At 56.0% G+C, this 21,769-nt stretch overlaps 10 protein-coding genes across 10 annotated transcripts; 6 read left to right on the forward strand and 4 right to left on the reverse strand.

The window, feature by feature from the left end:
* Positions 1-13: 13 nt before the first annotated feature.
* Positions 14-1,657, reverse strand: FA10DRAFT_265634 (lipase A). The gene is made up of 2 exons (XM_025521145.1): positions 1,059-1,657; positions 14-993 (listed from the first exon to the last, which is right to left on the reverse strand). The coding sequence occupies exons 1-2, from the start codon at positions 1,537-1,539 to the stop codon at positions 107-109; spliced, it is 1,368 nt and encodes a 455-aa protein (XP_025378993.1). The 5' UTR covers positions 1,540-1,657; the 3' UTR covers positions 14-106.
* A 575-nt stretch (positions 1,658-2,232) lies between these two features.
* On the reverse strand, positions 2,233-5,607 carry FA10DRAFT_239313 (putative endoplasmic reticulum calcium transporter). The gene is made up of 3 exons (XM_025519178.1): positions 5,202-5,607; positions 2,612-5,137; positions 2,233-2,541 (listed from the first exon to the last, which is right to left on the reverse strand). Exons 1-3 carry the CDS (start codon positions 5,550-5,552, stop codon positions 2,344-2,346), a joined length of 3,075 nt encoding a protein of 1,024 aa, XP_025378994.1. The 5' UTR covers positions 5,553-5,607; the 3' UTR covers positions 2,233-2,343.
* A 468-nt stretch (positions 5,608-6,075) lies between these two features.
* Positions 6,076-7,279, forward strand: FA10DRAFT_284719 (GroES-like protein; the record flags this gene model as incomplete). The annotated part of the gene is made up of 3 exons (XM_025523945.1): positions 6,076-6,408; positions 6,472-6,971; positions 7,036-7,279. 3 exons carry the CDS (start codon positions 6,076-6,078, stop codon positions 7,277-7,279), a joined length of 1,077 nt encoding a protein of 358 aa, XP_025378995.1.
* Positions 7,280-7,484: 205 nt separating this feature from the next.
* FA10DRAFT_284720 (hypothetical protein) lies at positions 7,485-8,428 on the forward strand (the record flags this gene model as incomplete). The annotated part of the gene is made up of 3 exons (XM_025523946.1): positions 7,485-7,997; positions 8,075-8,285; positions 8,355-8,428. The coding sequence occupies 3 exons, from the start codon at positions 7,485-7,487 to the stop codon at positions 8,426-8,428; spliced, it is 798 nt and encodes a 265-aa protein (XP_025378996.1).
* Positions 8,429-8,735: 307 nt separating this feature from the next.
* FA10DRAFT_300378 (alpha/beta-hydrolase) lies at positions 8,736-10,455 on the forward strand. Its single transcript, XM_025524834.1, has 4 exons — positions 8,736-8,823; positions 8,887-9,199; positions 9,273-9,623; positions 9,718-10,455. The coding sequence occupies exons 1-4, from the start codon at positions 8,779-8,781 to the stop codon at positions 10,311-10,313; spliced, it is 1,305 nt and encodes a 434-aa protein (XP_025378997.1). The 5' UTR covers positions 8,736-8,778; the 3' UTR covers positions 10,314-10,455.
* On the reverse strand, positions 10,426-11,313 carry FA10DRAFT_250044 (ribosomal protein 60S; the record flags this gene model as incomplete). The annotated part of the gene is made up of 3 exons (XM_025519551.1): positions 10,426-10,680; positions 10,751-10,991; positions 11,245-11,313. 3 exons carry the CDS (start codon positions 11,311-11,313, stop codon positions 10,652-10,654), a joined length of 339 nt encoding a protein of 112 aa, XP_025378998.1. The 3' UTR covers positions 10,426-10,651.
* A 301-nt stretch (positions 11,314-11,614) lies between these two features.
* FA10DRAFT_250045 (cytochrome C oxidase copper chaperone) lies at positions 11,615-12,250 on the forward strand. The gene is made up of 3 exons (XM_025519552.1): positions 11,615-11,712; positions 11,782-12,014; positions 12,089-12,250. Exons 1-2 carry the CDS (start codon positions 11,633-11,635, stop codon positions 11,933-11,935), a joined length of 234 nt encoding a protein of 77 aa, XP_025378999.1. The 5' UTR covers positions 11,615-11,632; the 3' UTR covers positions 11,936-12,014; positions 12,089-12,250.
* A 91-nt stretch (positions 12,251-12,341) lies between these two features.
* On the reverse strand, positions 12,342-13,735 carry FA10DRAFT_300381 (Cloroperoxidase; the record flags this gene model as incomplete). Its single annotated transcript, XM_025524835.1, has 3 exons — positions 12,342-13,023; positions 13,089-13,353; positions 13,409-13,735. 3 exons carry the CDS (start codon positions 13,733-13,735, stop codon positions 12,380-12,382), a joined length of 1,236 nt encoding a protein of 411 aa, XP_025379000.1. The 3' UTR covers positions 12,342-12,379.
* A 2,210-nt stretch (positions 13,736-15,945) lies between these two features.
* On the forward strand, positions 15,946-18,107 carry FA10DRAFT_250048 (MFS general substrate transporter; the record flags this gene model as incomplete). Its single annotated transcript, XM_025519553.1, has 3 exons — positions 15,946-16,649; positions 16,716-17,956; positions 18,033-18,107. The coding sequence occupies exons 1-3, from the start codon at positions 16,238-16,240 to the stop codon at positions 18,105-18,107; spliced, it is 1,728 nt and encodes a 575-aa protein (XP_025379001.1). The 5' UTR covers positions 15,946-16,237.
* Positions 18,108-18,595: 488 nt separating this feature from the next.
* FA10DRAFT_75681 (hypothetical protein) lies at positions 18,596-21,483 on the forward strand. Its single transcript, XM_025525683.1, has 3 exons — positions 18,596-20,489; positions 20,555-21,327; positions 21,387-21,483. Exons 1-3 carry the CDS (start codon positions 18,702-18,704, stop codon positions 21,448-21,450), a joined length of 2,625 nt encoding a protein of 874 aa, XP_025379002.1. The 5' UTR covers positions 18,596-18,701; the 3' UTR covers positions 21,451-21,483.
* The last annotated feature ends 286 nt before the right edge of the window (positions 21,484-21,769 follow it).

Here is a 21,769-nt window from a genome sequence, read left to right on the forward strand (position 1 = left end):
AATCTTCATCGCGCAGGCTGATACGAGCTATGGCATTTTCAGCAGACCTTATTAGAGAAGCAAACAGAAAGCTGGACCTGCAAGGAGCTGGGACGATCGAATCAATCTAAAACTTGATCACTTCCCCAAAGACGGACTTCGTTCCATTGAGCGCGCGAATGCTGTCGGCGGCTTGCTTGCCCATCACGTCGTCCGCCTGGCTCGTGAACAGCAATCCCGAGAAGTCAGGCAAACCTGTGCCACAGATGACCTTGGGCGTTTGGCCCTCGAAGGCCTGCTTGAGGAAGATGATGCTACCCGGAATGCCCAGGAGCTCGCCTGTGATGTGCTCTGCGATGGGGAGTGTCTGGAATTGGATATTGGCACCACCTGCGCACTGCTCCTTGACGTAGTCGGCGTGATCTTGGTACGGCACGATTTCGTCCAAGAGCGCGTGGAATTGCAGCAGAGGGAACTTCGGCACGGCCACCTTGAAATCGGCCTGGGATTGGAGCAGCGTTTCTTGGCTCAATACAGCCTTTGGGATGGGCTGGTCGAGCGGGTCATCGACGTCGATCTCTGGGTAGAAGTTGAGGAAAGGGTACGTTGATACTACCTGAGGGAGGCAGAAGTTGTTGGAGCGATAAGCTGCAATTTGCTTCTTTCCATCATCATTGACGTGTTGGAGAATGTAGTCGTTCATCTCCGGATAGGCGTTCAAAATGCCCACAAGGCCTGCACCTGCGAAGCCGGAGAAGGCGCCGCCGTTGAGGAATGTGAAAGTGTCTCGAGTCGAGATGGGTGTTCCACCGTGGACAGCACCCACGATGTTGAGGTCGGGCGCGTAGGATCCTGCCAGCGTCGTAGCCCAGACGGTAGAGCTTGCGCCGCCACTGTAGCCGAAGAGGGCCACCTGCGAGTCCTTGGGTAGCTTCGAATAGGCACGGATCGCCTTGATCCCATCCAGAACCGCCATACCTTCTTGACGTCCTGCGATGAACGCAGATTGGGAGCCTATGAAAGCTGCTGTCAGGATGAAAGCAAAGAGATCACGTTCCAAATTGGTCCCTCTCACTCACCGTAATCATCGGACGCAACAACGTAGTAGCCCTGCGAGAGAGCCCAGTTGATGTAGATTGGTGTGTCGAGCGTGACGATTGCCTTGTTCTGCGAGGCGGAACCATCGACAAAGGCCCAGCTGGGGTTGCAATCCAGTGTCGTACTGTCCTGATAGCTCTGGTACGAGAAGATGCGCGTGGGCGAAGCAGGCTTCTTGGGGACAAAGACGGTTGCGACTGTCCCATCCGGCTTCTGCTTGGTCGTCTTGGATCGGTAGTAGAGCTGGTAGCTCGCACCAACGTCTGGCCCATTGACCACAGTTTGCACGCTTCGGCTGCGGATCACGTCACCAGGCTTGTAGGACGAGAGGTTCGCTGGCGCCTTGTAGAAAGGATCGACGGTAGGGTCCGGAAAGGCTGCCGCGGTCTGTCGCGGCTCAAGAGGCACGCCGACCACGGCAGTCGAGAGCAGAGCAACGAGCGTGAGGAGCGAAGGTAGCATGACGAGAAAGAGGGGGGGGGGTGTTCTGAGAAAGAGAGGGGATGGCGCCAACAAGAGGAGATGAGATACAAGAGCGGCCACTTTTATGTTCGAGACATCTGCTCTTTCCGGATGCAAGACCGGTCAATTTAAGAAGAGAAGCTGGGAACCGAATAGAAGAAGCGTGCTTATCACTGTCATCTACGCAATCAATACGCTAAAGTGCGTCTAGAGAGGCATCCGTTGCAGCACCCGCGCGGTCGCTCCTTCGTCATGTGTGATCATCACCCCACCCCGCTCCAATCAAACTTTGTCAGAAGATTTCCCGTCGCTCCACAACATGAAAGATCTCTACTGCAGCTGAAGAAGATGAGGGCACGCGCGGCCTGAGCGCAGCACGGAAAAAAGGCAGGGCCAGGAACCTTCAGCAAAGACGAAAAGGCAACTAGCCGCTTTCAGAAGACGCGCTAACGCGGTCTTTTTCCGAAGTCCGCTTCCGTCTCGTCTTTTGCTCTTTCCGCGTCAATGATTTTGTGGGGAGAAGCATCTCCGCGGAAAGAGATCCCTCTTGATTAATGCAGTGAGCCCTCAGACTTAGCTTAGCATGCGCAGATGTCCGTTCTGAGAGCACCCTGACGGTTCCTGCTCGGACATGTGTCCTGTCCTCGGCTACCATCTCCGAACCATGCACAGTTCGTCGCGACCCTATTCGATGTCAACCAGTGTCCTTTGTTGCTACTTTGATGAATACAAAGTATTTCTTTTCTTTCAATGGTGGAGCAACACTCTCTTTACATTAGAGCATCCTTCTATGATACTCTATGATTACTGCTTTTTCTTTTCGCCGTTGACGGCAGCGCGCTCTTCGATGAGGCCGGGCGCATCGGGTGGGTTGACAAACGTCCTGGTGGCCCATTTGCACACCTCGTCGATGATGACGACGGGAAGCGAAAAGGCCAAAACGCCCTTCCACTCCTCCCAGTTGAGGGGCGTCACGACAAAGAGGTCGCGCAGGAAAGGCACCTGTGTCGCGAACAGAAGAGTCAGCAAAGAACCAGTCAAGAACAAAGATGGCTAGGTCGACAAGACTCACGTAGAGGATCATGAAGTGGAGCGCGACCGAGAGAGCAATGGCAAAGATGAGGAAGGGGTTCTTGGTCGGAGGCTGGATCAACAGGCTGTCAACCTCCGAAAGAGCATTGAGGGCATTCGCCATCTCGACGAGGACGACGATCGAGAGACTGACGGTCGTCGCTGCCTTTGCCCGGACGTCGGTGAACATAGTGCAGTCGATGCCGCGGAAAAGCGACGAGCCCTCCTTGCCGAGGAGACTACCCAGCGTCGAGCTGTTGGTGCACTGGTGGAAGTGCGTAAGCTGCTCAAAGGTGATGTGGGGCCCGCCCTCGTAATACATGAACCACCACGCGTAGCCTGCTACGGTGGCTGCACCGACGTAGATGCCGACGATCATATATCGGGCAAAGAGCCACTTGCCCACTAGAGGTTCGTCTCGACGACGAGGTTTGTGACGCATGATTTCATGGTCCGGCGGGTTGAAGCCAAGGGCAGTTGCAGGCAGACCGTCGGTGACGAGGTTGACCCAAAGGAGCTGGACGGGAATCAGAGCCTCGGGCATGCCCAGGAGGACGGTGAGGAAGATGGAGACAACCTCGCCGATGTTGGACGAGATGAGGTAGCGGATAAAGGCTTGGGTGTTGTTGAAGATGGAGCGGCCCTCTTCGACCGCCGACTCGATCGTAGCAAAGTTGTCATCGGCAAGGACCATGTCGGCGGCGAGTTTGGCCACATCGGTGCCCGTGCCCATGGCAATGCCGATGTCGGCACGCTTGAGGGCGGGCGCATCGTTGACACCATCGCCCGTCATGGCGACGACCAGGCCTTGCCGCTGCAGCAGGTCGACGAGCTCGCTCTTGTGGTTCGGTTCGGTTCGCGAAAAGAGGCTGGCGTCCAGGACGGCTTTCTGCTTCTGCTCCTCGGTCAGGTCGTCGAATTCGCGACCGGTGAAGCTCTTTCCCATGAGGTCCTCGTTCGCTCCAAACACGCCAATCGAGCGGCAGATGGTTTCAGCTGTGTTCTTGTTGTCGCCCGTGATGACAATGACACGGATACCTGCGCTTCGGCACTTTGCAATGGCGCCCCTCACCTCCGGTCGAGGTGGATCGAGCATGCCGACGAGACCGACAAAGGTCATGTTTTGCTCGAACTTGACATATTCGCTAGGATTCCGGCTCCGATATTTGCTCACGTCCACCTGTTCATCGTCGACAACGGCCAGGGCCAGGCATCGCAGACCTTGGTTGCTATAGTCCAAGACCTTGTCGGTGATCAGACGCCGCATGTCATTGGTCAGAGGCGCTGTGTGACCATTGTCGAGCTTGACCACGGAGCATCGCTCCAGCATCGTGTCCGGGGCGCCCTTGACCAGCAAGGATGCGGACCCATTTGCCCGCTTGATGAGCGTCGACATCGACTTGCGATCGCGCGAAAATTCAAATGTGAGCAAGCGGGGGTACTGTCTTTCGTAGGCGTCCGAGACGGCTGTCGCGCGCTGGCTGACCGAAAGGTCGGACAGAGTCTGGTTGATGTTCGAGTCATGGTGGCGTAGCTTCTCGACGAGGACCTTCAGAGCAGCCTCTGTGGGTTGGCCAATGGCAGAATAGTTGCCGGAGTCATCGACAGCAACCTTGGAGTCATTACAGAGGGCGCACACTTCGGCCACGGCATTGATGTTGGAGCCTGGGTGGTTAAGCACACCGGTGAGGGACTCGCCAGAGAGATTCGAGACGGTTCCAGTCGGCGCAAAGCTAGTTCCTTCAACCTTGTACTCGTCGATGTCGTGGGCGTGAGCACCAAAGGTCAACAGACGGGTGACGCTCATTTGATTCGTTGTGAGGGTGCCCGTCTTGTCGGAGCAAATGACATTGGTCGAGCCGAGCGTCTCGACCGAGGGCAGGTGCCGAACGATTGCATTCTTCTTTGCCATCTTCTTGGTGCCCAGCGCCAGGCAAGCGGTGATGACGGCCGCCAATCCCTCGGGGATCGCAGCCACAGCGAGAGCGACGGCAATCTTGAAGTAGTAGATGGCACCCTTGAGCAGGCCTCCGTGGCTGGGATCGTTGAAGTGGCGAATGTTGATGAGCCAGACGAGGATGCAAATAACCGAAATGACCTTTGCGAGCATGTCGCCAAAGTCATCAAGCTTCTGCTTCAGGGGTGTCTTTTCGTCTTCCTCGGATGAAATGGCTGTATGGATGTCGCCGATGGCAGTTTTACTTCCTGTGAGCACCGCGACAGCAATTCCTTGTCCATTCGTTACCGTTGTGCCGGAAAAGAGCATATTGGTCATGTCCTGCTTGACAGCCCTCGCGTCCTTGACAACGTCGACGTCCTTGTTGACCGAGACCGACTCGCCGGTAAGGATGGCCTGGTCCATTCTGAATGAGCTAGACGAGACGCTGACCAGTCTGCAGTCTGCGGGCACCTTGTCGCCCACAGCTACTCTGACAATATCGCCGGGGACCACCTCGGCGGCGCGCACGCGAATCGCCTTTCCATCTCGGACGAGCGATGTGGTGTCGGGAGAGTACTCTTTGAGTGCCTGTTGATGGTGCCGTTAGCTTCTCTGTCGCCATGTATCACTGTAGACCCTAAATTGAACCCACCTCAATAGCCTGGTCTGCGTTACGCTCCTGGACCACGCCAACAGTGGCGTTTGCAATGAGGATGAGAAAGATGACTGTCGGCTCCACGAGTGCTGTACCCAGGCTCTCGTTGTCCTCTAGCAAGGCCAACACAAACGATATGACGGCAGAGGCAAGAAGGATGAGGACGAGTTGGTCTTTGAACTGGTCGAGGATAAGTCGCCAGAGGGGCGTGGGGGGTTGCTCAGACAGCTCATTGCTTCCGTACTTTGCCCGCCGCTCTTCAACTTGGGCGCGGCTCAGACCCTTGCTGGCGTCCACCTGGAGGTGCGAAAGGACGTCGTCTGCCGACTTTGTCCACGCCTCGTCCATGTCTTGTAGAGCGTCAATACGAGCAACGGCAGGGGTGATAGTGGTTCTTGCCAAGGGACGAAGAAGTTCCTCGACCCCCTCAAGCGCAGATTTGTTCTCACTTACGCACACGTGTAAGCCACAAAAAATTTAAAACTTGGTTCATCCGCTTAGTACAGACTTCGATTCGCGGGTTGATGACGTGGAACCATGCGAGGAAAGTGCAACATGTCGTTGTGGCAAGCGAAGGTCGGGCGGTGGTGGAATCGGACCGGCCATGGAGCCAAGCCTCTCCCAAATTGAGGACGACTGATTCCGGGCTCCGCGTAGAACGGCCGTATCGATGACTTCAGATTCGGAAAGCAATCAATGGCTTACTTAGCCTGCTTACGCCTGCTTATTCGGCCTTTGCGCGCGTCTCGCCTTACCTCAACTGCTCGGTCTTATGACCGTGGACCGCGATGGTATAAGAAGCGCGCCAATCCATACCGCAAGAGAGAGACCAACCATTACCTCAACTTCTGGTCTCTCTTTCCCATCTAAGATGTCGCACAAGGCTGCAGTCCTGACCAAAGTCGGTGCTCCCCTAGAGGACGTGACGGTTCCCACGCCTAAGCTCGGGGAGGACGAGGTCCTGGTCGAAGTACAGTACATCTGCCTGTCTCCTCTAGACATCTGGCGCTCAAAGCAAGGCCTGCTCACCGAGACTCCCAAGATTCTCGGAGGCGCATTCTCGGGTCGTGTTGCTGCGCTTGGGCCAAAGGTAGTAGACAGGCACGATCTCGCTGTTGGAGTCGCTGTCTCGTGCTTTTCTGGGCATCTCGGCATAGGTGCACACCAGCAGTATGTCGTGGTTCCTTGGTGGTGCCTCTCGAAGGTGTGTCTGCGGATCTTGTCCATGGAAATGGTCGAGTAGTTGCTCAGTCGTATGCCACAATAGCTCGAGGAAAAGGCCGACCTTGCAGCAGCCTCAACGATCAACGACAACCTCGTCACAGCTGTCTGGTCGCTGACCCATGGCGGCATCAGGCTGCCCCTCTTTGATTTTCGAGCAGGAGACAGGCTCAAGCCCATCCTCGTGTGGGGCGGATCATCCTCTGTTGGCCAAAATGCCCTCCAGCTGCTCAAGCTGCAAGGATACGAAAGAGTCTACACGACCTCGTCGCAGCGCCATGTGGCCCGAATGAAGAGTTTAGGCGCGTTCGACGTCATCGACTACAATAGCGCCGACGCTTCGACCTTGCTCATGGCTGCTACAGACGGCAAGGGATTCGAAGCTGTGCTAGATTGCATTGGAGACGTCGACGCTTCGCTGCAGCCGTCGCTGAGGCTTGTCAGGCCGGGCGGCATCGTCGCAGCAATGTTGCCCTACGTCAGGCGCACCGGCGGTGCCGGCGCCGGCGCCGGCTCCCAAGCTGTATTCATGGACGTGGCGGAAATGTAAGTTTCTTCCTCTGCCTATGCAGATACAAGCTCGTCCGACTGACACAATGCCCCACCGAAGCCCTCTCAAGGTGCCCGAAGGCGTGACATTGATCGGCGTGCGCACACATCAATACCACCATGACGAAGAATACAAGCTCACGGTGCAGCCCGAGATGGTTCCCCGTTTTGCTTTCTCAGGCATGCCATATCGGCTCGTCGGCCAAAAGGATTCCAAGACCTCGCTCGCTGAACGGCTCAACGAGGCTCTCGAAACCCTCAATGCTGGTGTCAGCGGGGAACGAATTGTGGTAGCAGTCCCTTGAGCCCGAGTGAATAGGTCCCTTCTCTTCTGAAATTTACGCTGTAATCTTTACTTTATTTGATGCCGGCGCTAGTGCCTGTCGTCGGCGATTAGGGCAGGATCTCTGTCCATACGGAACTACGGACCCAGGCACCCAACCCTATTGTTGACACTCACCCACATACATAAATCAGCAACGAGAACAAGGATCCCCCCCTAAGGTGGCCATGCCGAGCGAGAGAAGACGAGAGCAGAACCGGATAGCGCAGCAGCGATGGCGTGAGCGCAAGCGCCAACACCGCACTGGCTCTTCTACACCCGCGAGCTTGGCTGCGACAATTGCTGGAGAAGACAGTGGCTCGCAGGATGTCACAGAATCCACAACAACGGCGGCCGTCGACTTCTACGCCCGCCTGGCTCAATCTTTTTCTCTGGTACCGTTGTGTCAGCTGTACGACGTGCGCCGACAGGTGGTCTTGCAGCCTCGATGGGACCTCATCCGGGTCCTTGCCGAAGCCGCAACGAGATTGGGCGCGTCTCGGCAGTACTTTGACGGGATGTGCGAGCGTCTCCTAAAGGAGTCTGGAATGCAACTTCTTAGACCATGCCCTTTGGGCTCATCTTGCTGGTCTTGCCGGTCCATCTTCACAAAGAGCCAGGAACAGTTCGACTGGGAGAAGCTTCCGAGTAACCTACAGCCCACGCAGCTTGCGACCCGTATCGATCATCATCCATGTATTGTGGGTTTCACATCTACGGATGAAGACGGCATGCGCCCGTACCAAGTCAGCTCACTGACTTGACTGAATTTCTCCAGGATCTCGCATTTCCCTGGCCCACCGTGCGGGAAAGGATCTTTGCTCACTTCGCCTGTGGGAAGCTGAATCGCGAGGCCTTTTGCCGCAACAACCGGCCAGGCAACCACGCAGAAGATGCACCCTACCTTGTTTATGGTGATGATCCTTTCGATCCGGAGGCGTACGAGGTCAACGAAGACTTCGTCAGCAAATTTCCCTTTCTCTTTGACGGTGAGTGTGGCCTGGCTTGAACTCGCGCCAATTTTGAATTGACCGTCGAGACCGCATTGCGGGGCACAGGTGATGTCCTTAAGCGTACCAATTGGTGGAGGAGGCAGCGCGGCGCCTCTCCGATCATGGTGGTCTCACCATGATAGACCGTAGCTGGCTTGGGTTGACGAACCCCCTTCCGTACTCATGTGCATTGCATCCTTCAATATACCCCTCTCTCTTGCTCCCCTTCAAGGTTCACATTCAACTCCTCCACGCACATTCTTTTGCCTGTTCCAGACGCCACAAGTGTATTTGCGCCGTACGCAAGCTACTGGATAGATGTGAGCTCCTGTCCGACATCCTCTGTCCCCTGGCCGCTCCGCCTTCCTTCTGAGACAAAGCTGGAAGTCGTTCTAGCTTTGTGCACGTGTGCTCGTTCGCTCCACTTGGCCAATTTCACAACCTTCTCGTTGCTCTTCTTCTTCTAGGGGGTTTGTCGAAAGACGACACGATGTCATCCTCGACCTCGTCTTTCCTCTGGAGGGCCAACCTGATCGTGAGTAGCCCTTGATAGACTCGGATTTTGTCTGTCAGCACGAAAGCTTACCCTGACTTGCAGCCCATCGCCATCGTCAGCTTCTACATCCTCTTTGTTGCCCTCCTGACACAACCCTCGTTCCAGGCGCACAATGTCTTTTTGCACACTATCAATTGGCCCTTCTCTAACCTCGAGGACCCTTCCGAGACCAAAGGTATCTCACCTGGCCAAGCTCGAAATGTTCGGATAAAGTCTTCGGATGGCGTAGAGATTGGAGCGTGGCACCTCTTACCAAAGGATCTTTGGAAGAAGAAGACGGAAACGGCCAGATCCGAGGAGCGCAGCGAAGAGGAGGAGTTCGATCAGGCCCTGCTCGCCAGGCCGACTGTCTTGTGTGAGCATCTCTGTACCTCTGAATTACTCTTGGCCGCTTCTCACTGGCCGCGTTGTCCTCATTCACTCCACAGATTTCCATGGCAACGCCATGAATCGCGCCGCGCCCTTCCGAGTGGAGGCATACGGTCAGCTCACCAACTCAAGTGTGTCGTCGCAAGGTGGTCTCAACGTCGTTGCCATCGACTACCGTGGTTTTGGCGACTCCACGGGCCACCCGACCGAGCAGGGCGTGCTCTGCGATGCACGCGCTGCTTGGCGATGGGTCATGCACAGGCGCAGACTCGCCCTGCAGAGAAATCAGCTGGCGGCCCGTGCAACGACACCCGTGAGCTTTCTTGAGCAGGGAGGAGGCATCTATCTCGTCGGTCAGAGCCTTGGCACCGGCATTGCCAGTCGACTGATGCTCGACCTTGCCAGAGTTGGTAAGTCCGGCTATTGTCCCGCGGACCGCAAATCCCCTGCTTTCTCTGCATCTATGTCTCGTCTCTTTCCGCTGACACAAAAGCATTAAAAAAGATCGTCCGCCCGAGGCAATCTTCCTCGTCGCACCCTACACGTCCATCTTTGCCCTCCTGTCGTCGTACAAGCTCGGCGGCTTGATCCCCATCCTCTGGCCCCTCAACGTCTGGCAGTACCTCTCTGACCTGGCTGACCGAAGCCTGACCACGCGATTCGAGTCCGACAAGGCCATCCGCAATCTCTTTGCCATTTCACCGCGCCATGGAAAACTTCAGCAGCTCCAGCTCGAGGCGCTGCCCCACACACTCGACGTTGAGACGCTCAAGTCGCAGTTCGGACTGGACGAAGAGCAAGAGACGCACATAGAGGGCGCCTTCGCCAGAAAGCGACCTCACATCATTGTTGCGCATGCAGACGACGACCCAGTCATTCCTCACACCCATGGCCGTTCTCTCTTCAACACAGCCCGCGTCGCTGCAGGTCAGAGTGAAGAAGACGTCACGGTCCAAGAAACTTCTTGGGGTCACATCTACTCTACGACGGACGAGTCGGGCAGAAAGAGCGCCCTCATACGCAACAAGCAAGGCGGTCACAATGGTGTGCCAGAAAGCACCATCGAGGCTTGGGCCCGCTTGGTTAGCCTGCGACCATAGGTCATTCTTCCCGCCCGCCCCTCTCCCCTTTCCTCCCTAAGAGGCTAGATAGAGACTGCCTTCTGTCCCCTTCTCCACCCTCCTGTACCAAAGACTGCCGTTGGATCAATCAACAAACCCAAACCTGAGGGCCACGAATAGGGATGCATATTGCATAGGGATCGCTTTTGGTAGATTCCAAAGTCGCGCCGACGACGAATCGCGGAGCAGGCCTCAAAAGATGATGTGGGTCGGTCGGTGAAGAAACATTTTACAAATGGCGAATGGGATGTAGGCCAAGATAGATGAATTGGTTGCTGAGAAGATGAGTAGACGAGACATCGAAGCGAGTGAAACGTTTAGTCGAAGAGACCGAAGCCCATGTCGTCTGTCGAAGTATGATGTTGAGAACGTCAGCCATATGCCAGGTTTGCAGAAGCAGCAAAAGAGCAGCTCACCGTCGCTCTCCTCCTTCTCCTCCTCCTTCTTCTTCTCCTCCTTTGCCTCAGCGGGGGCGTCACCACCGGCAGCGGCGGCAGCGGCGGGGGCAGCGGCAACAGCAGCACCACCAGAGCCCGAGCCGACGTTGGTGAGCATCTCCTTGACGTTCTTGCCGTCAAGGGCCTTGGCCATGAGCGTGGCCCAGATGGGCTCAACGGGGACACCAGCGGCCGTCGTCAGCTGGACGATCTTCTCCGACTGTGTGAGGTGTGAGATGCTTTGGTCAGTATCGGCTATTCTTCATCCTCGGTTCCCCTCCAGCGCGCCAGCCGCCTCTCCCTCTCTTCCCGCCCTACTGGCTCTATCATCGGCGCCCTTACACTTTGCTCATTCAAGCCAGCAACTCTCCCACGTCACACGCCCTCTCTCCAGCTACCCGTCCCCTCCGCGCTCGTCCATCCCATCCTTCGCGTGTCCACGCCCACCGCACGCTTCCCTGCGCAATACTCACGGTGATCTCGAGGCCCTCATCGGCGAGGATGAGCGAAGCGTAAGTAGCGGCAAGGTCGGGCGAGGCCATTTTCGGTCAGGTTTTGATGCTGGTGAAAGACTTGTCGTTCAGGGAGGTGCGTGCTCGTTCTTCAGATGACCGGCGCCTGGAGGACGAGGGGCCGCAGCTAATTTCGGCCGACTGTTCTGAGCCACGCGGGAAAATTAGACAAATGAAGAACCAAGTTCATGTCCGGCGAGCTCGCGTGGAAATTCTTGAGGCCTCGGAAATCGGACGTTAGGCCCGAGATGGCGCGACCAGATTTTCTTATGAGGTAAACGCCGGTGGTCATCAGCGTTGGAAGCAGTACGACGACGACTTTGCCTGTCAGCCCACCTCCTTAGCAGAGATGCCGGTCGCCATCGCAGCGCCCGATGCGCAGACATCGCCAAAGGCTGTCAACCCGCTTAATCCCAAGGGAATCAAACCGTGAGCTCAACCGTCAACGTCCATGGTTTTGCGCAAGGCTGATTTTCCTCCTCGCCTCTGCCGACTTAGATGCTGTGCCTGCCCAGACACGAAACAGGCGCGGGATGATTGCTTTCTCAAATTCGGACACTCGGTAGAGGAGCATGGAGAGTCGGCAAAGAAGTGCGAGGACCTCGTCAGGCAACATCGTGAATGCATGGCCTCGCTCGGCTTCAAGGTCTAGCTCCCCCATTGCATCTCCCTTGCCAAACTCCCTCTGATCACCTATCTTAAAGTTATCCCTACATCTCGCTAGCCCGTCAGTAAGTGTATCTTCTTATCGAGGGTCTGTTCGCATCAAAGAGCCACTAGAGACTTATCTCTCGTCCCTTATCAGACCCAACTCTTCTGTCTCTGCACGCTGTAATAACACCACCACTCTTACGAAACCATTGCGCCGAAAGTGTCCGCGACAGTCTGTAGGATGAAGGGGCTAGATCGATCACGTTGCAAGTTCCACAGAGAATCTACAGCGGAGATCTCCTGACACTGGGGTGGGATAGAGAAGAACTTGAGGTTCCACTTAAGGGAAGGGGACGGAGCTCGAGAGGGAGGGGAGGAGGGGGGAGGGGAGCTGGGGGAGGAGAGTAGGGGGCTACAGGACATCGAAGAGGGGCTCTTGAACAAATCAGCCGCCGTTCACGCCCGAGCCGGAGCCGCTCGAGGGCGTGTTGGTACCGGAAAAGTCGCAGTTGAAGGCGCCCTTAAACAGGGGAGCCATGATCTGCTCCACAACCTGGCCAATGGCGTGAACAGCCTCTCCCTCGAGACCGCCGGCACCAACGTCGGCAAGGGTCGTGAAGAGGAAGCAGCCTGCAGCATAGGGCTCCGTCGGCAGATCCAGGCTAAAGGGGACAAAGTTACCGATGCCCTGGTTCTGGCCAGGTTTGGTGAAAGTGTCGAGGTCGGTGACGTAATCAACAACGTCACCAGCGAGGCCGACGAGGCCGTATGGATCGCCACGCTTGAACCAGTTGGCCGGGAACGTCTCATTGAGGAAGAAGGGCTCAACGTTGAAGGCATCAGGGATACCAGGGCTGGGTCCGCCCTTGAAGGTAGGCAGGGCGCGAGGGATGAAGGCGCGTTCGGCGATAGAGACGGCAATGTACTTGGCACCGGCGTAGAACTCCGGGTTGGTGGCGACAGCTTTGTCATAGGTGGCCTTGCGCTCTTTCTTCCACATGGCGTTACCAAAGTTACCGTTGTCGTACTTCTTGGCAAAGTCTCTGATGGTGTTCCACCGCTCCATCAGGAACGAGTGGTTGTCACCGACTGCAGAATTGGAGTTACGGTCAGCGACATCTACTTGATACTCTCGGGCAAATGGAAGGACTCACAGTAGGTGTCATTTCGAGACATGGAACCGTCGATCTCAAAAGGGCCGTGGTTGTCGAGGCCCTTTGCTGGACCCAAGGTGTTTGGAACACGAGCATCGGGTCCCGAGATGGACATCTTGCCCGTGACCAGGTCACCACCAGCAAGGAGACCGAGGGCCGAGAGGAAGGTGCAGAGGTCATAGCCAAAGCCATACGCCTGCTGGCAACCATTCGCGGCCTCGGCAAAGGTGGTGATTCCGTTGCGGGAAATATAGCCGTGGTTGGCCTGTACATTCTTCGTCAATTTCCGGCTCCCCACGGTAGCTTTATTGCCAGCTCACCATAGTGTTCATTGTTGGGCAGAGACCACGGATGTCGGTGGGTCCAGGAGCTTTATAAGGATGAGCTGCATCAGGGACGAGCTCCAGAACCTGATTCTGAGGCGTGGGAAGATCGATGGCGGCCAAAACTCCGGTGAGCGGCTGAAGGAGACCTCCAATAAGATCGCGAACTTCGAGCTTTCGAGCAGGATTGTTGGAGGGGGCGCGCTGCTTGACCATGCCGCGTGCTGCGAGCTTCTGATAGTTTTCCTCGGTGGCAAAATGAGGAAAGGCAGATGTCACTTGCAGGCCGGCCGCGAGGGCCAAGAGCGTGGCAGTGAGCTTCATTGTGAGGCGTTCTGGGAGTAAGAAAACGATTGTCGTAGATTCAGAGGAGAGAGAGGAGCTGAGAAGTCGGAGAAGGGGGAGTGAGGAGAGGGGAAAGTGGTTGTGCGGGGATTGATGGGGGGTGCGACAAGATCTTACGGTGGGACCTCTTCTTATACCCTTCTCCTCTATCCTTGATGGTCACAATCTTGTTTATCCCATACCTCATTAGGCCTCGTCGAATGCGAAAAGTAACCTCCCGGCACCTTCAACGGTCGCGATAAGGATACACAGCGTCATCTCGAGAGTATAGCCGACTGCGATAGGATGCGGAAGGCAGTCAATGGACCGCTATCTTGACTGCTACAGCGAAATGCAACAATTCTGATTGGCGGATCACTCTCGATGGCCCTGCAGTCCGACGGCGTCGGGCGAACCTTACGGTACCCGGAGAGATTAGAGACACAATCAAAGATGGAGAATTCTTTGAGAGAAGATGATTGGAGCGTTTGTCGTCGGTACCCTTAAGCAGGAAGCAACACTCTAGATAACAGCTGCACGATGATAAAGTGTTTCGAGAAGCACCAAGGACAGCGCTAAAGGTCGGTGGATGGAAACGTTCGACGAAGACGATGATGTTATCAATGCGCCGTCGGTCATAAATGCCGGCGATATATCAGTGGCATTGTGCGATACAGACCTACGTTGAAGCACCGTGCAGAAGATATGCGAGATTTGGGCAATTGCCTCAAGGCAACGAATACTGCCTATTCAGCACTGACCGCCTTCCATCTTCATCGGTAGTTTGCAACCTGTGTATTTTTGTGACCAAAGGAGAGAATGTGTAGACCATGCTAACGCTGTAACGGGGACGCTAGAGGCCCTTACTTTAATTTTCCCTGCCTGTCAACTCGGGGTGAGACACACAACACACTCTTATCTTCTTCTGGAACACCCTTTTGGGACGGATAGAATCAGGCCATTTTTCATTTATATCCTCTTCTCCTTCTCCCCAGGTCCTGCCAAGGAGGCTCAACGATTGCGCCAGTCATGGTGAGCTTAATTTAATAAATTGTCCCGAGACTAGTCTATGGGAAGAAGCGCCAGTGCTATCAGCGGAGGATGGTTGACCCTTCCGTCCGTCAAACGCGGCCTAGATGACGGTGTGAATCATGGAGAACGATGGGCAGGGCAGGAAAGTCATCCTCCTCGAGAAGGGCCTGCCAAAGTACTGGCTACAAACGCAAAAAGAGAGTACAAAGAGGATGTGCTTCCGACATGGTCCCGTTCACAATTGAGTATTTCAAGTTAGCCAGACGAATGTTTTGCTGCTCCTCTTGTCCTACAGTCAAAGCCCCGGAGTGATTCTGTCTAGCGCACAGGATCGGGTATCGAAAAGCTTTCTCGACTGATTGAAACGGGAACGCCTTACGATATGGGCTCGTGTGATTCGTTCATCCTTATCACAAAACCATGGTGCAGATAAGATTGCAGCGATGTGGTGGTCGCTCAATCAAGCTAGCATCATTTAGATGAAGTAGGTAGATCACACGCTGTGCACAAGCAGGGGGACCGTGCCTTGGTAGCTGCCAGAAGCGTCAGAACAAGGCCTCGGCCTGACAGATGTTGGTCAGAAACGTGGGAGGAGGTCTGGCCTAATATCGTCGGGTACCCTTTTTCACTGATAAGATTATGAGCTGCAAGATCATTGCCCTCTCCGCAACTGTCCCGCGTGGCTGCTTGCCGGCTACTTGCTAGCCAGCAAAAGCCGTCTTCTGCGCTGTCGCACAGCAAGGAGCTAGACTTAATCTCGAGACGGCAACGCTTCTCGTCTCGCAATCACAGTCGTCAGCTTTTTCGATTGTGGCGCAGCGGATTAGGATTGGCGCGTCCTTATCCGCGCTTTCACTTCATTGGCCTCAGATCTCGAGAAAAGATCGGGCCTGCGCTTTGGTATGGACCACGTGTTTCTTATCAGAAGGACTGTAGTCGCGTGTGATTGGCTACATCTGTTATCTTGGCTCGATGTGCTGACGTTTGTTCTGCCGGTGCTTTCAGCTTATCGCTATCTCTCAGGTCGATAGCAAGTTGCATGCGAGAAAGGAGCGAGCCGAGATGCTCAAACGCTTGCTCTCCTCATCTCAGCCGGTCTGAATTTGTAAATGGCGGACCTGACTCGAGGGTTTCACCCTTCGTGGAGAGAGAGTAGATTTTTTCAGCCACCGCGACGCACAAATCGTTGTCGAAGCGATTCTCAAGAAGGGGAAGGTACAGTTGGCTATCCAGGGCATAATTTCGCGCTCGACGACCCTGGCAATTGGTTCAGGTACCTCGATGGAGAGGGAAAACGACGAAGATAAAAAGGATCTAGTTCACAACCTTCTCAGGATCACCTAACACAACCAACTTCATCTTCTTCTTCTTCTTCTTCTTCCTCCTCCTCGCCTCATATCAGCCTATCTACTCCCATCTCCCATCTCCCTTATCCCCTTTCCTCGTTGACCCACGTACGCCATCACCGCAATGTCTGCCGGTCCGCCAGAGTATCACGGCGATGCGCAGGCGGCGTTGCACTCGAACTCGCAAAGCTCATCGTTGCGTCACGAGGAGAAAGCCTCGGTCCATGACGAGATCACACCAGCCCCTGCAGTGACGACGGGCGGACACGTTGCCACGGAGGAGTTTGTAAGCGAGGCCCAGAGGGCCGCTCAAGCCGGGCAGTTCAATTTCCGATGGGCTTCTCTGTGGGAACCGGCCGTGGTGAACCCGCTCAACGGCAAGAGCTACACGTTGCCCCTCTTCCGAATCTGGGACCCTTACTCGGTGGCCTTTTGGATGGCCACTTTGGGCTTCTTCAGCGCCTTCTTTTCGTGGTTTGCCTTTGCTCCCCTCGTCACTGAAGCCGTCAAGGTGGACCTGAAACTGACCCAGGACCGTGAGTAGACCGCGTCCAGACCTGTCTCGTCGCGCTCGTCTCGTTGCTCACTCAGCAGCGAAACAGAGATCACAAACTCCAATCTGGCGTCGCTGGGTGGCACGGCCCTGGTACGATTTGCAGCTGGCACGGCCGTCGATCGCTACGGACCGCGGAAAGTCATGGCGGTGCTCCTCTGCCTTGGTGCTATTCCTTCTGCGCTTGTGCCGACAATTTCCAACATTGGCGGCCTCGAGACTATTCGGTTCTTCATCTCGATCCTCGGCGGCACGTTCGTGCCTACACAGGCTTGGACCACCACCTTTTTCGACAAGACAATCGTTGGTACGGCAAACGCCCTCTCGGGCGGTTGGGGTAACCTTGGCGGTGGCGTGACGCCCTCGGTCATGATCGGCCTCTACGAGCGCCTTCACAAGGCCGGTCTCTCGCCTCACTTGGCGTGGCGAATCTGCTTCCTCGTTCTTCCCGTGCCCCTCCTCTTCCTCATTGCCCTCACCATGATGATTATCGGCAAGGACCACCCAGCTGGCAAGTGGTCTCAGCGCCACCAGTTGCCGGGAACGGCTGTAGAGGTCGCCCAAGGAGGAGACGTCCATCTCGACTCTTCCGAGGCGCGCGAGTATGAGCAGAGCCAGTCGGGACGCATGGAAAAGGGACCTGCGAAAGGCGCTGACTTCAGGGAGACCGGCAATCAACAAGTCACAACGGTTGACACCTCAGTCAGCGAGCCCCTGACCATGAAGTCGTTTGTGGCCATCATCACTGATCTGAGAGTCTGGATGGTGGCGCTGTGCTACATGACGACCTTTGGCCTTGAGACCTCCCTCGACGCTGCCCTGCCCCAGCTCATCAACGGTCTTTTTGCTTCGCCGACTTTCACCGCCGTCGATGCCGCCTTTGTCGCCTCAACATACGGACTCTGCAACTTGTATGCTCGACCACTTGGTGGTATCATCTGCGACCTTCTCTACCATCGTTTCCGGCACAGAGGTCTCGGTGTCCGCGCCAAGGTCATCTTTCTGATTGCCACCGCCGTGGCACAAGGCGTCCTCATGATCGGCCTCGGTTTCTACGTCGATTCGGGCAAGGCCAACCTTGGAGGCGTCATTGGCTTCATGGTGGCCCTGGCTACGACGGGCTTCGCTGCCAACGGTGCCGCGTATGCAGTCTACGGTCACCTCCGTCCCAAAAACATCGGAGTGGTCGCGGGCATGGTCGGCGGGTTTGGCAACATCGGTGGCCTCTGGTTCACCCTCATCTACAAGTACCAGCCCGGTTTGAAGGCCAACAGGACGCTAGGCCGCAAGGTGAGTTGGGTCTTTGACTCGAGAAAAAGTGAATTTGTGTCAGTCGTAGCTCACCACCCCTCGTCACAATTTACAGTTCTGGATTGCCGGTATTTTCAACACCGCGATCATCCTTCCCTTCGCTGCTGTTCCTCTTGGTGACGCCAACTAGAGTCCTCACGACGAGTCAAAAGATATCTTCTTTTCCTGTACATCTACCTTTTCCATAACTATTCGAGCTCGAGATGTTTGCTGCAGCTGCAATGGTCATAGAGTACTACTGCAATGTTTCTACAACTCTACGTCCGAGTCCCACCACGCAAATGACAGAATCTAAAATTGCCACGTGCCACGCATAGAGTCGAGATCACAAGTGCCCTGCCGGGCGAGGCGACAGGTCGCGAGATCTATCTGACAAGCCGTCCCCAGCCCCCTCATTCTGACGCGCTCGACTTGCTCGATCGGAAGAGCTCTTCGCTCTGACCTCCGCATCACCGACCGGACCCCCGCTGCACCGTCTGGCTATACGACGCCTTGTAAGCTTGTAAGGGCCAAGGAAAAGGAAGATAGGACGCACTGGCATTTCTTTCGATTCAAGATCTAGGGCGGCCCCTCACACGCACCGACTCGTTCGTCAACATCGCCGTCCTCGTCTGCTCCAACATGCACGCACCTTGCACGGCTTGATACGCCTCATCGTCTCCTCTCCAGCGTCAGCAAGTCCGGTCTCATCACCAAGCGCACCGTCCAGCCTACTCCGGTCACGATGGCGCCTGCACCAGGATTCTCCACACCAGCCCCGACCACGACCTCACCGTCGTCTTCTTCGGCGGGAGCGCAGACGTCCGTGTCAGAGGCACAACAGCCTGGACAGGCTGCAAGCGGCTACCGCACGATGGACTATGTGTTGAGTGCCGACTCGTCCGCACCCCTTGGTTCCTCCTCGACTGCAGGGGCTTCTGCAGGCGCGGACCAGAGGACGCCTTCCACATCAGATTCAGGATCAGCGGCAGGAGGAATCAAGACGTGCACGCGATGCGGTCGCATTCTCGAGGCTGCTTCAGGCGGTGGAATGGGAGGCGAGGGAGTGGACACGTCGGTCCACACTGCAGCCCTGCCCTCCCGTCGGACTGGCAACGCGTCGGTCCAGATGCTGCCGCACCATGCGCTCTTGACGGACAACAGTGGTCTGCAACCGCCGCCATCGGTCTTAACTGCCGCCTCCCTCTCGCTTGAAGAGGACAGCCATCAGGTATGCCACGCGTGCCTCACCAGTGCTATGGCATCGTCTGCCGCCGTAGAGACATCCGACGATGTATATACCCAAGCCCAGCATGCCGCGGAAGGACAGGCAAGGGGCGAGGCGGTGGAGAGAGACGCAGATGGAGATGTTGTCCACGGAGATGGTGACTCTGTCACACCGACGGCAGGAATGCAGAGTCGACAGGGTCTTGAACAAGCACCGCAGACGGACGAACGAAGGGAATTGATCGCCCCTTCAAGTGATTCTATCGGCGCAGCGAATGCCAACACAATCCCTTCAACGACTACCAACACCACCACCACCATCAACAGCAACACTGCGACCACCACACCCTCGAGTGGTCATCCCTGGAGAAGAGCTGGGCCTTGGTCTCGCATCCTTGGCCAAGGCAGCAGATCCCTCTCCAGCGAAGGTAGCTCCACGCCCTTATCCATCTCGGTCGCCAACATCGGAGCAGGAGGCGACGCTGACATTATTTCGACGCCTGATGAGGGCGACTTTCCACCCCTCTCGCAGTCTCTTTCCTCTCCCACCGCTACATCGCCTCGTGTTCCATTGCCCTCGACCATACGTGGACGGGGAGACCATCCTACCTCCCCCGGAGGACATGCATCATCTGGAGGGCCAATGCTGGGTAGACAGTCGAGCTTCACTCGGAGCCAGTCGAACACCGGTAATGGCTTCGTCGTCGAATCCGGCCGGCCTGCTTCTCCAGTCGTGTCATTCCCTTCTCGAGGACGAGCACGCGCCGGGAGCTCATCAAGCTCGACAAGTGGCGTAGCAAACGGTAGCAGCAATACCGCACTGTCTCCATCGAGACCACGAAGGCCGTCCAATGCACGCCGCTTGAGTCGCTCGAGCTCGTCTCAAGGGCCGACGGCGATCTCGTTTGCGGATCTCATTGATGCTGGCAGCGGCAGCGATGCCCTCTCGACGACAGCCTCCATCGCAGAGAACCCGTTCGGACCAGAGACGATGACGAGGCCGAGGCTGGGAGATCTCGTCACTGCAGACATTCAACCTGCAGCACCGCTGCTCTCCACCATGCTCGCGAGTAGATTCGAGCAGCCGTATTTGGTCGAGATGGGAAGACGAGTAGATGAAGAAGGGGACAAGAAGGAAGAGATGGACCGGTTGCGATGGTTTGACGCGACCAGACCCGACCCAAAAGCCGACATCTCGAGGCTGCGGTGCATTGGCAGAGGAAGAGGCTGCCTCTATCCCGGTGCAACCTTCAACGGCATCCAGAAGAGCGGCAGAAACAGCTACGACGTGACTGTGCAAATTGTAGTGAGTATTGCCATCCGATCAATATTCTTGCAGTCAAATACTCACTGGAAGTTCGACCCTCAAAGAATGTCGATTTAGCCGCTTCACACCTGTGCGGCTACCTCAACATCCGCGGCCTCACAGACGATTGGCCAGAGCTGACGACGTATTTCGATGCCGAGATCATTGGCTCCAAATACGGCTTCGTCACAGGAAAATGGGGCGCCACAGAAGCCGAGGACATGAAGCACTGGAGCCGATTTACACCCTTTCGACCGCTACGATCGAGCCTGACGAAGCCCGGGCTCAAGTTCAACCACATGAATAAGCCTTTCATCTTCATGCGCTGGAAAGAGCGCTTCTTGGTTCCTGACCACAGGGTTCGAGATATCACTGGAGCCAGCTTCGCGGGCTTCTACTACGTCTGCGTAGAGCTTGGCGATCAGAGTATCGCCGCAGGAGGGCCAGACTCTTCGAGGAGACGAGGCGAGTCGCTGACGAGGCCATTGTCGCCTTCTTCACCGCCTCTGTCACCCCCGCTACCTTCGTCGACAAACACGGGTCCTGTGATGATGAACGCGCCTATATCGACATATGGCCGAGCAAGGACTGCGACCTGGAGAAGGACAGGCAGCTCGACGGCTGGTCGAACCTCGGTCTCGCGCGAACGACAACCGTCTTACAACGACGACCTGTCAAACTCGCTTGTTGGCATGGATGTCGACGAGGCAGTATCGGCCACTGCTGGCGAGACCCTCACATGGCAGCAACAGCAGCAACAACAGCAGCAGCAGCTTGACTTTGGAGGCCTGACGAGCGGAAGGATGAGCGGCTTCTACTTCCACGAACATTCCGAGCCGTAAGTTACTGAACTTGGCCGTCTCCTGACTTCATGGGTGCTCACACGGTCCCCTACAGCTATCAACAACTCACGCTCCAGCATCAACCTGAACGTTCCTCCTCCTCCTTTGAGCTTCGCTAGCCCTGCCACTGCTCTATCGTCCCCCTTGCCACTCTCCGGCCTTGTAAGACCAAAGCATGTTTCCATTACTCCTTCAGCACCTTATCTTTCGTCTCACACTCTTGCATCTTCCTTCTTTGTTCTTCGACTCTGTTTGTAATTATCTTCTCCGGTCTTTCTCTTGAGCTGGAAATCACAGTCTTGGCACCTTTTCTTGCTACTCTGCACCTGTGTCGAATTGGAGGTGACTCGCGCGACTGGCAAGCAACGGTTACCGGTTCACACACGAATCGGAGAGCCTGCGCTTTCATATGTTCAGTGGCTTGAAAAAGCCCAACGA

The sequence above is a fragment of the Acaromyces ingoldii genome, assembly GCF_003144295.1.
Source record: "Acaromyces ingoldii strain MCA 4198 unplaced genomic scaffold FA10scaffold_2, whole genome shotgun sequence".
NCBI lineage: Eukaryota > Fungi > Basidiomycota > Exobasidiomycetes > Exobasidiales > Cryptobasidiaceae > Acaromyces > Acaromyces ingoldii.

Bases quoted from the DNA above. Each gene is read 5' to 3' on its own strand.
- FA10DRAFT_265634 (XM_025521145.1), bottom strand. From the start codon at position 1,539: ATGCTACCTTCGCTCCTCACGCTCGTTGCTCTGCTCTCGACTGCCGTG. The intron at 994-1,058 runs GTGAGTGAGAGG...CAGCTTTCATAG, and splicing joins TGTTGCGTCCGATGATTACG to GCTCCCAATCTGCGTTCATC.
- FA10DRAFT_239313 (XM_025519178.1), bottom strand. From the start codon at position 5,552: ATGGACGAGGCGTGGACAAAGTCGGCAGACGACGTCCTTTCGCACCTC. The intron at 5,138-5,201 runs GTGGGTTCAATT...CACCATCAACAG, and splicing joins ACGCAGACCAGGCTATTGAG to GCACTCAAAGAGTACTCTCC. The intron at 2,542-2,611 runs GTGAGTCTTGTC...TTCGCGACACAG, and splicing joins TCCACTTCATGATCCTCTAC to GTGCCTTTCCTGCGCGACCT.
- FA10DRAFT_300378 (XM_025524834.1), top strand. From the start codon at position 8,779: ATGTCATCCTCGACCTCGTCTTTCCTCTGGAGGGCCAACCTGATC. The intron at 9,200-9,272 runs GTGAGCATCTCT...TTCACTCCACAG, and splicing joins CGCCAGGCCGACTGTCTTGT to ATTTCCATGGCAACGCCATG. The intron at 9,624-9,717 runs GTAAGTCCGGCT...GCATTAAAAAAG, and splicing joins GCTCGACCTTGCCAGAGTTG to ATCGTCCGCCCGAGGCAATC.
- FA10DRAFT_250045 (XM_025519552.1), top strand. From the start codon at position 11,633: ATGCCGGTCGCCATCGCAGCGCCCGATGCGCAGACATCGCCAAAGGCT. The intron at 11,713-11,781 runs GTGAGCTCAACC...CTGCCGACTTAG, and splicing joins AATCCCAAGGGAATCAAACC to ATGCTGTGCCTGCCCAGACA.
- FA10DRAFT_75681 (XM_025525683.1), top strand. From the start codon at position 18,702: ATGGCGCCTGCACCAGGATTCTCCACACCAGCCCCGACCACGACCTCA. The intron at 20,490-20,554 runs GTGAGTATTGCC...CGACCCTCAAAG, and splicing joins ACGTGACTGTGCAAATTGTA to AATGTCGATTTAGCCGCTTC. The intron at 21,328-21,386 runs GTAAGTTACTGA...GGTCCCCTACAG, and splicing joins TTCCACGAACATTCCGAGCC to CTATCAACAACTCACGCTCC.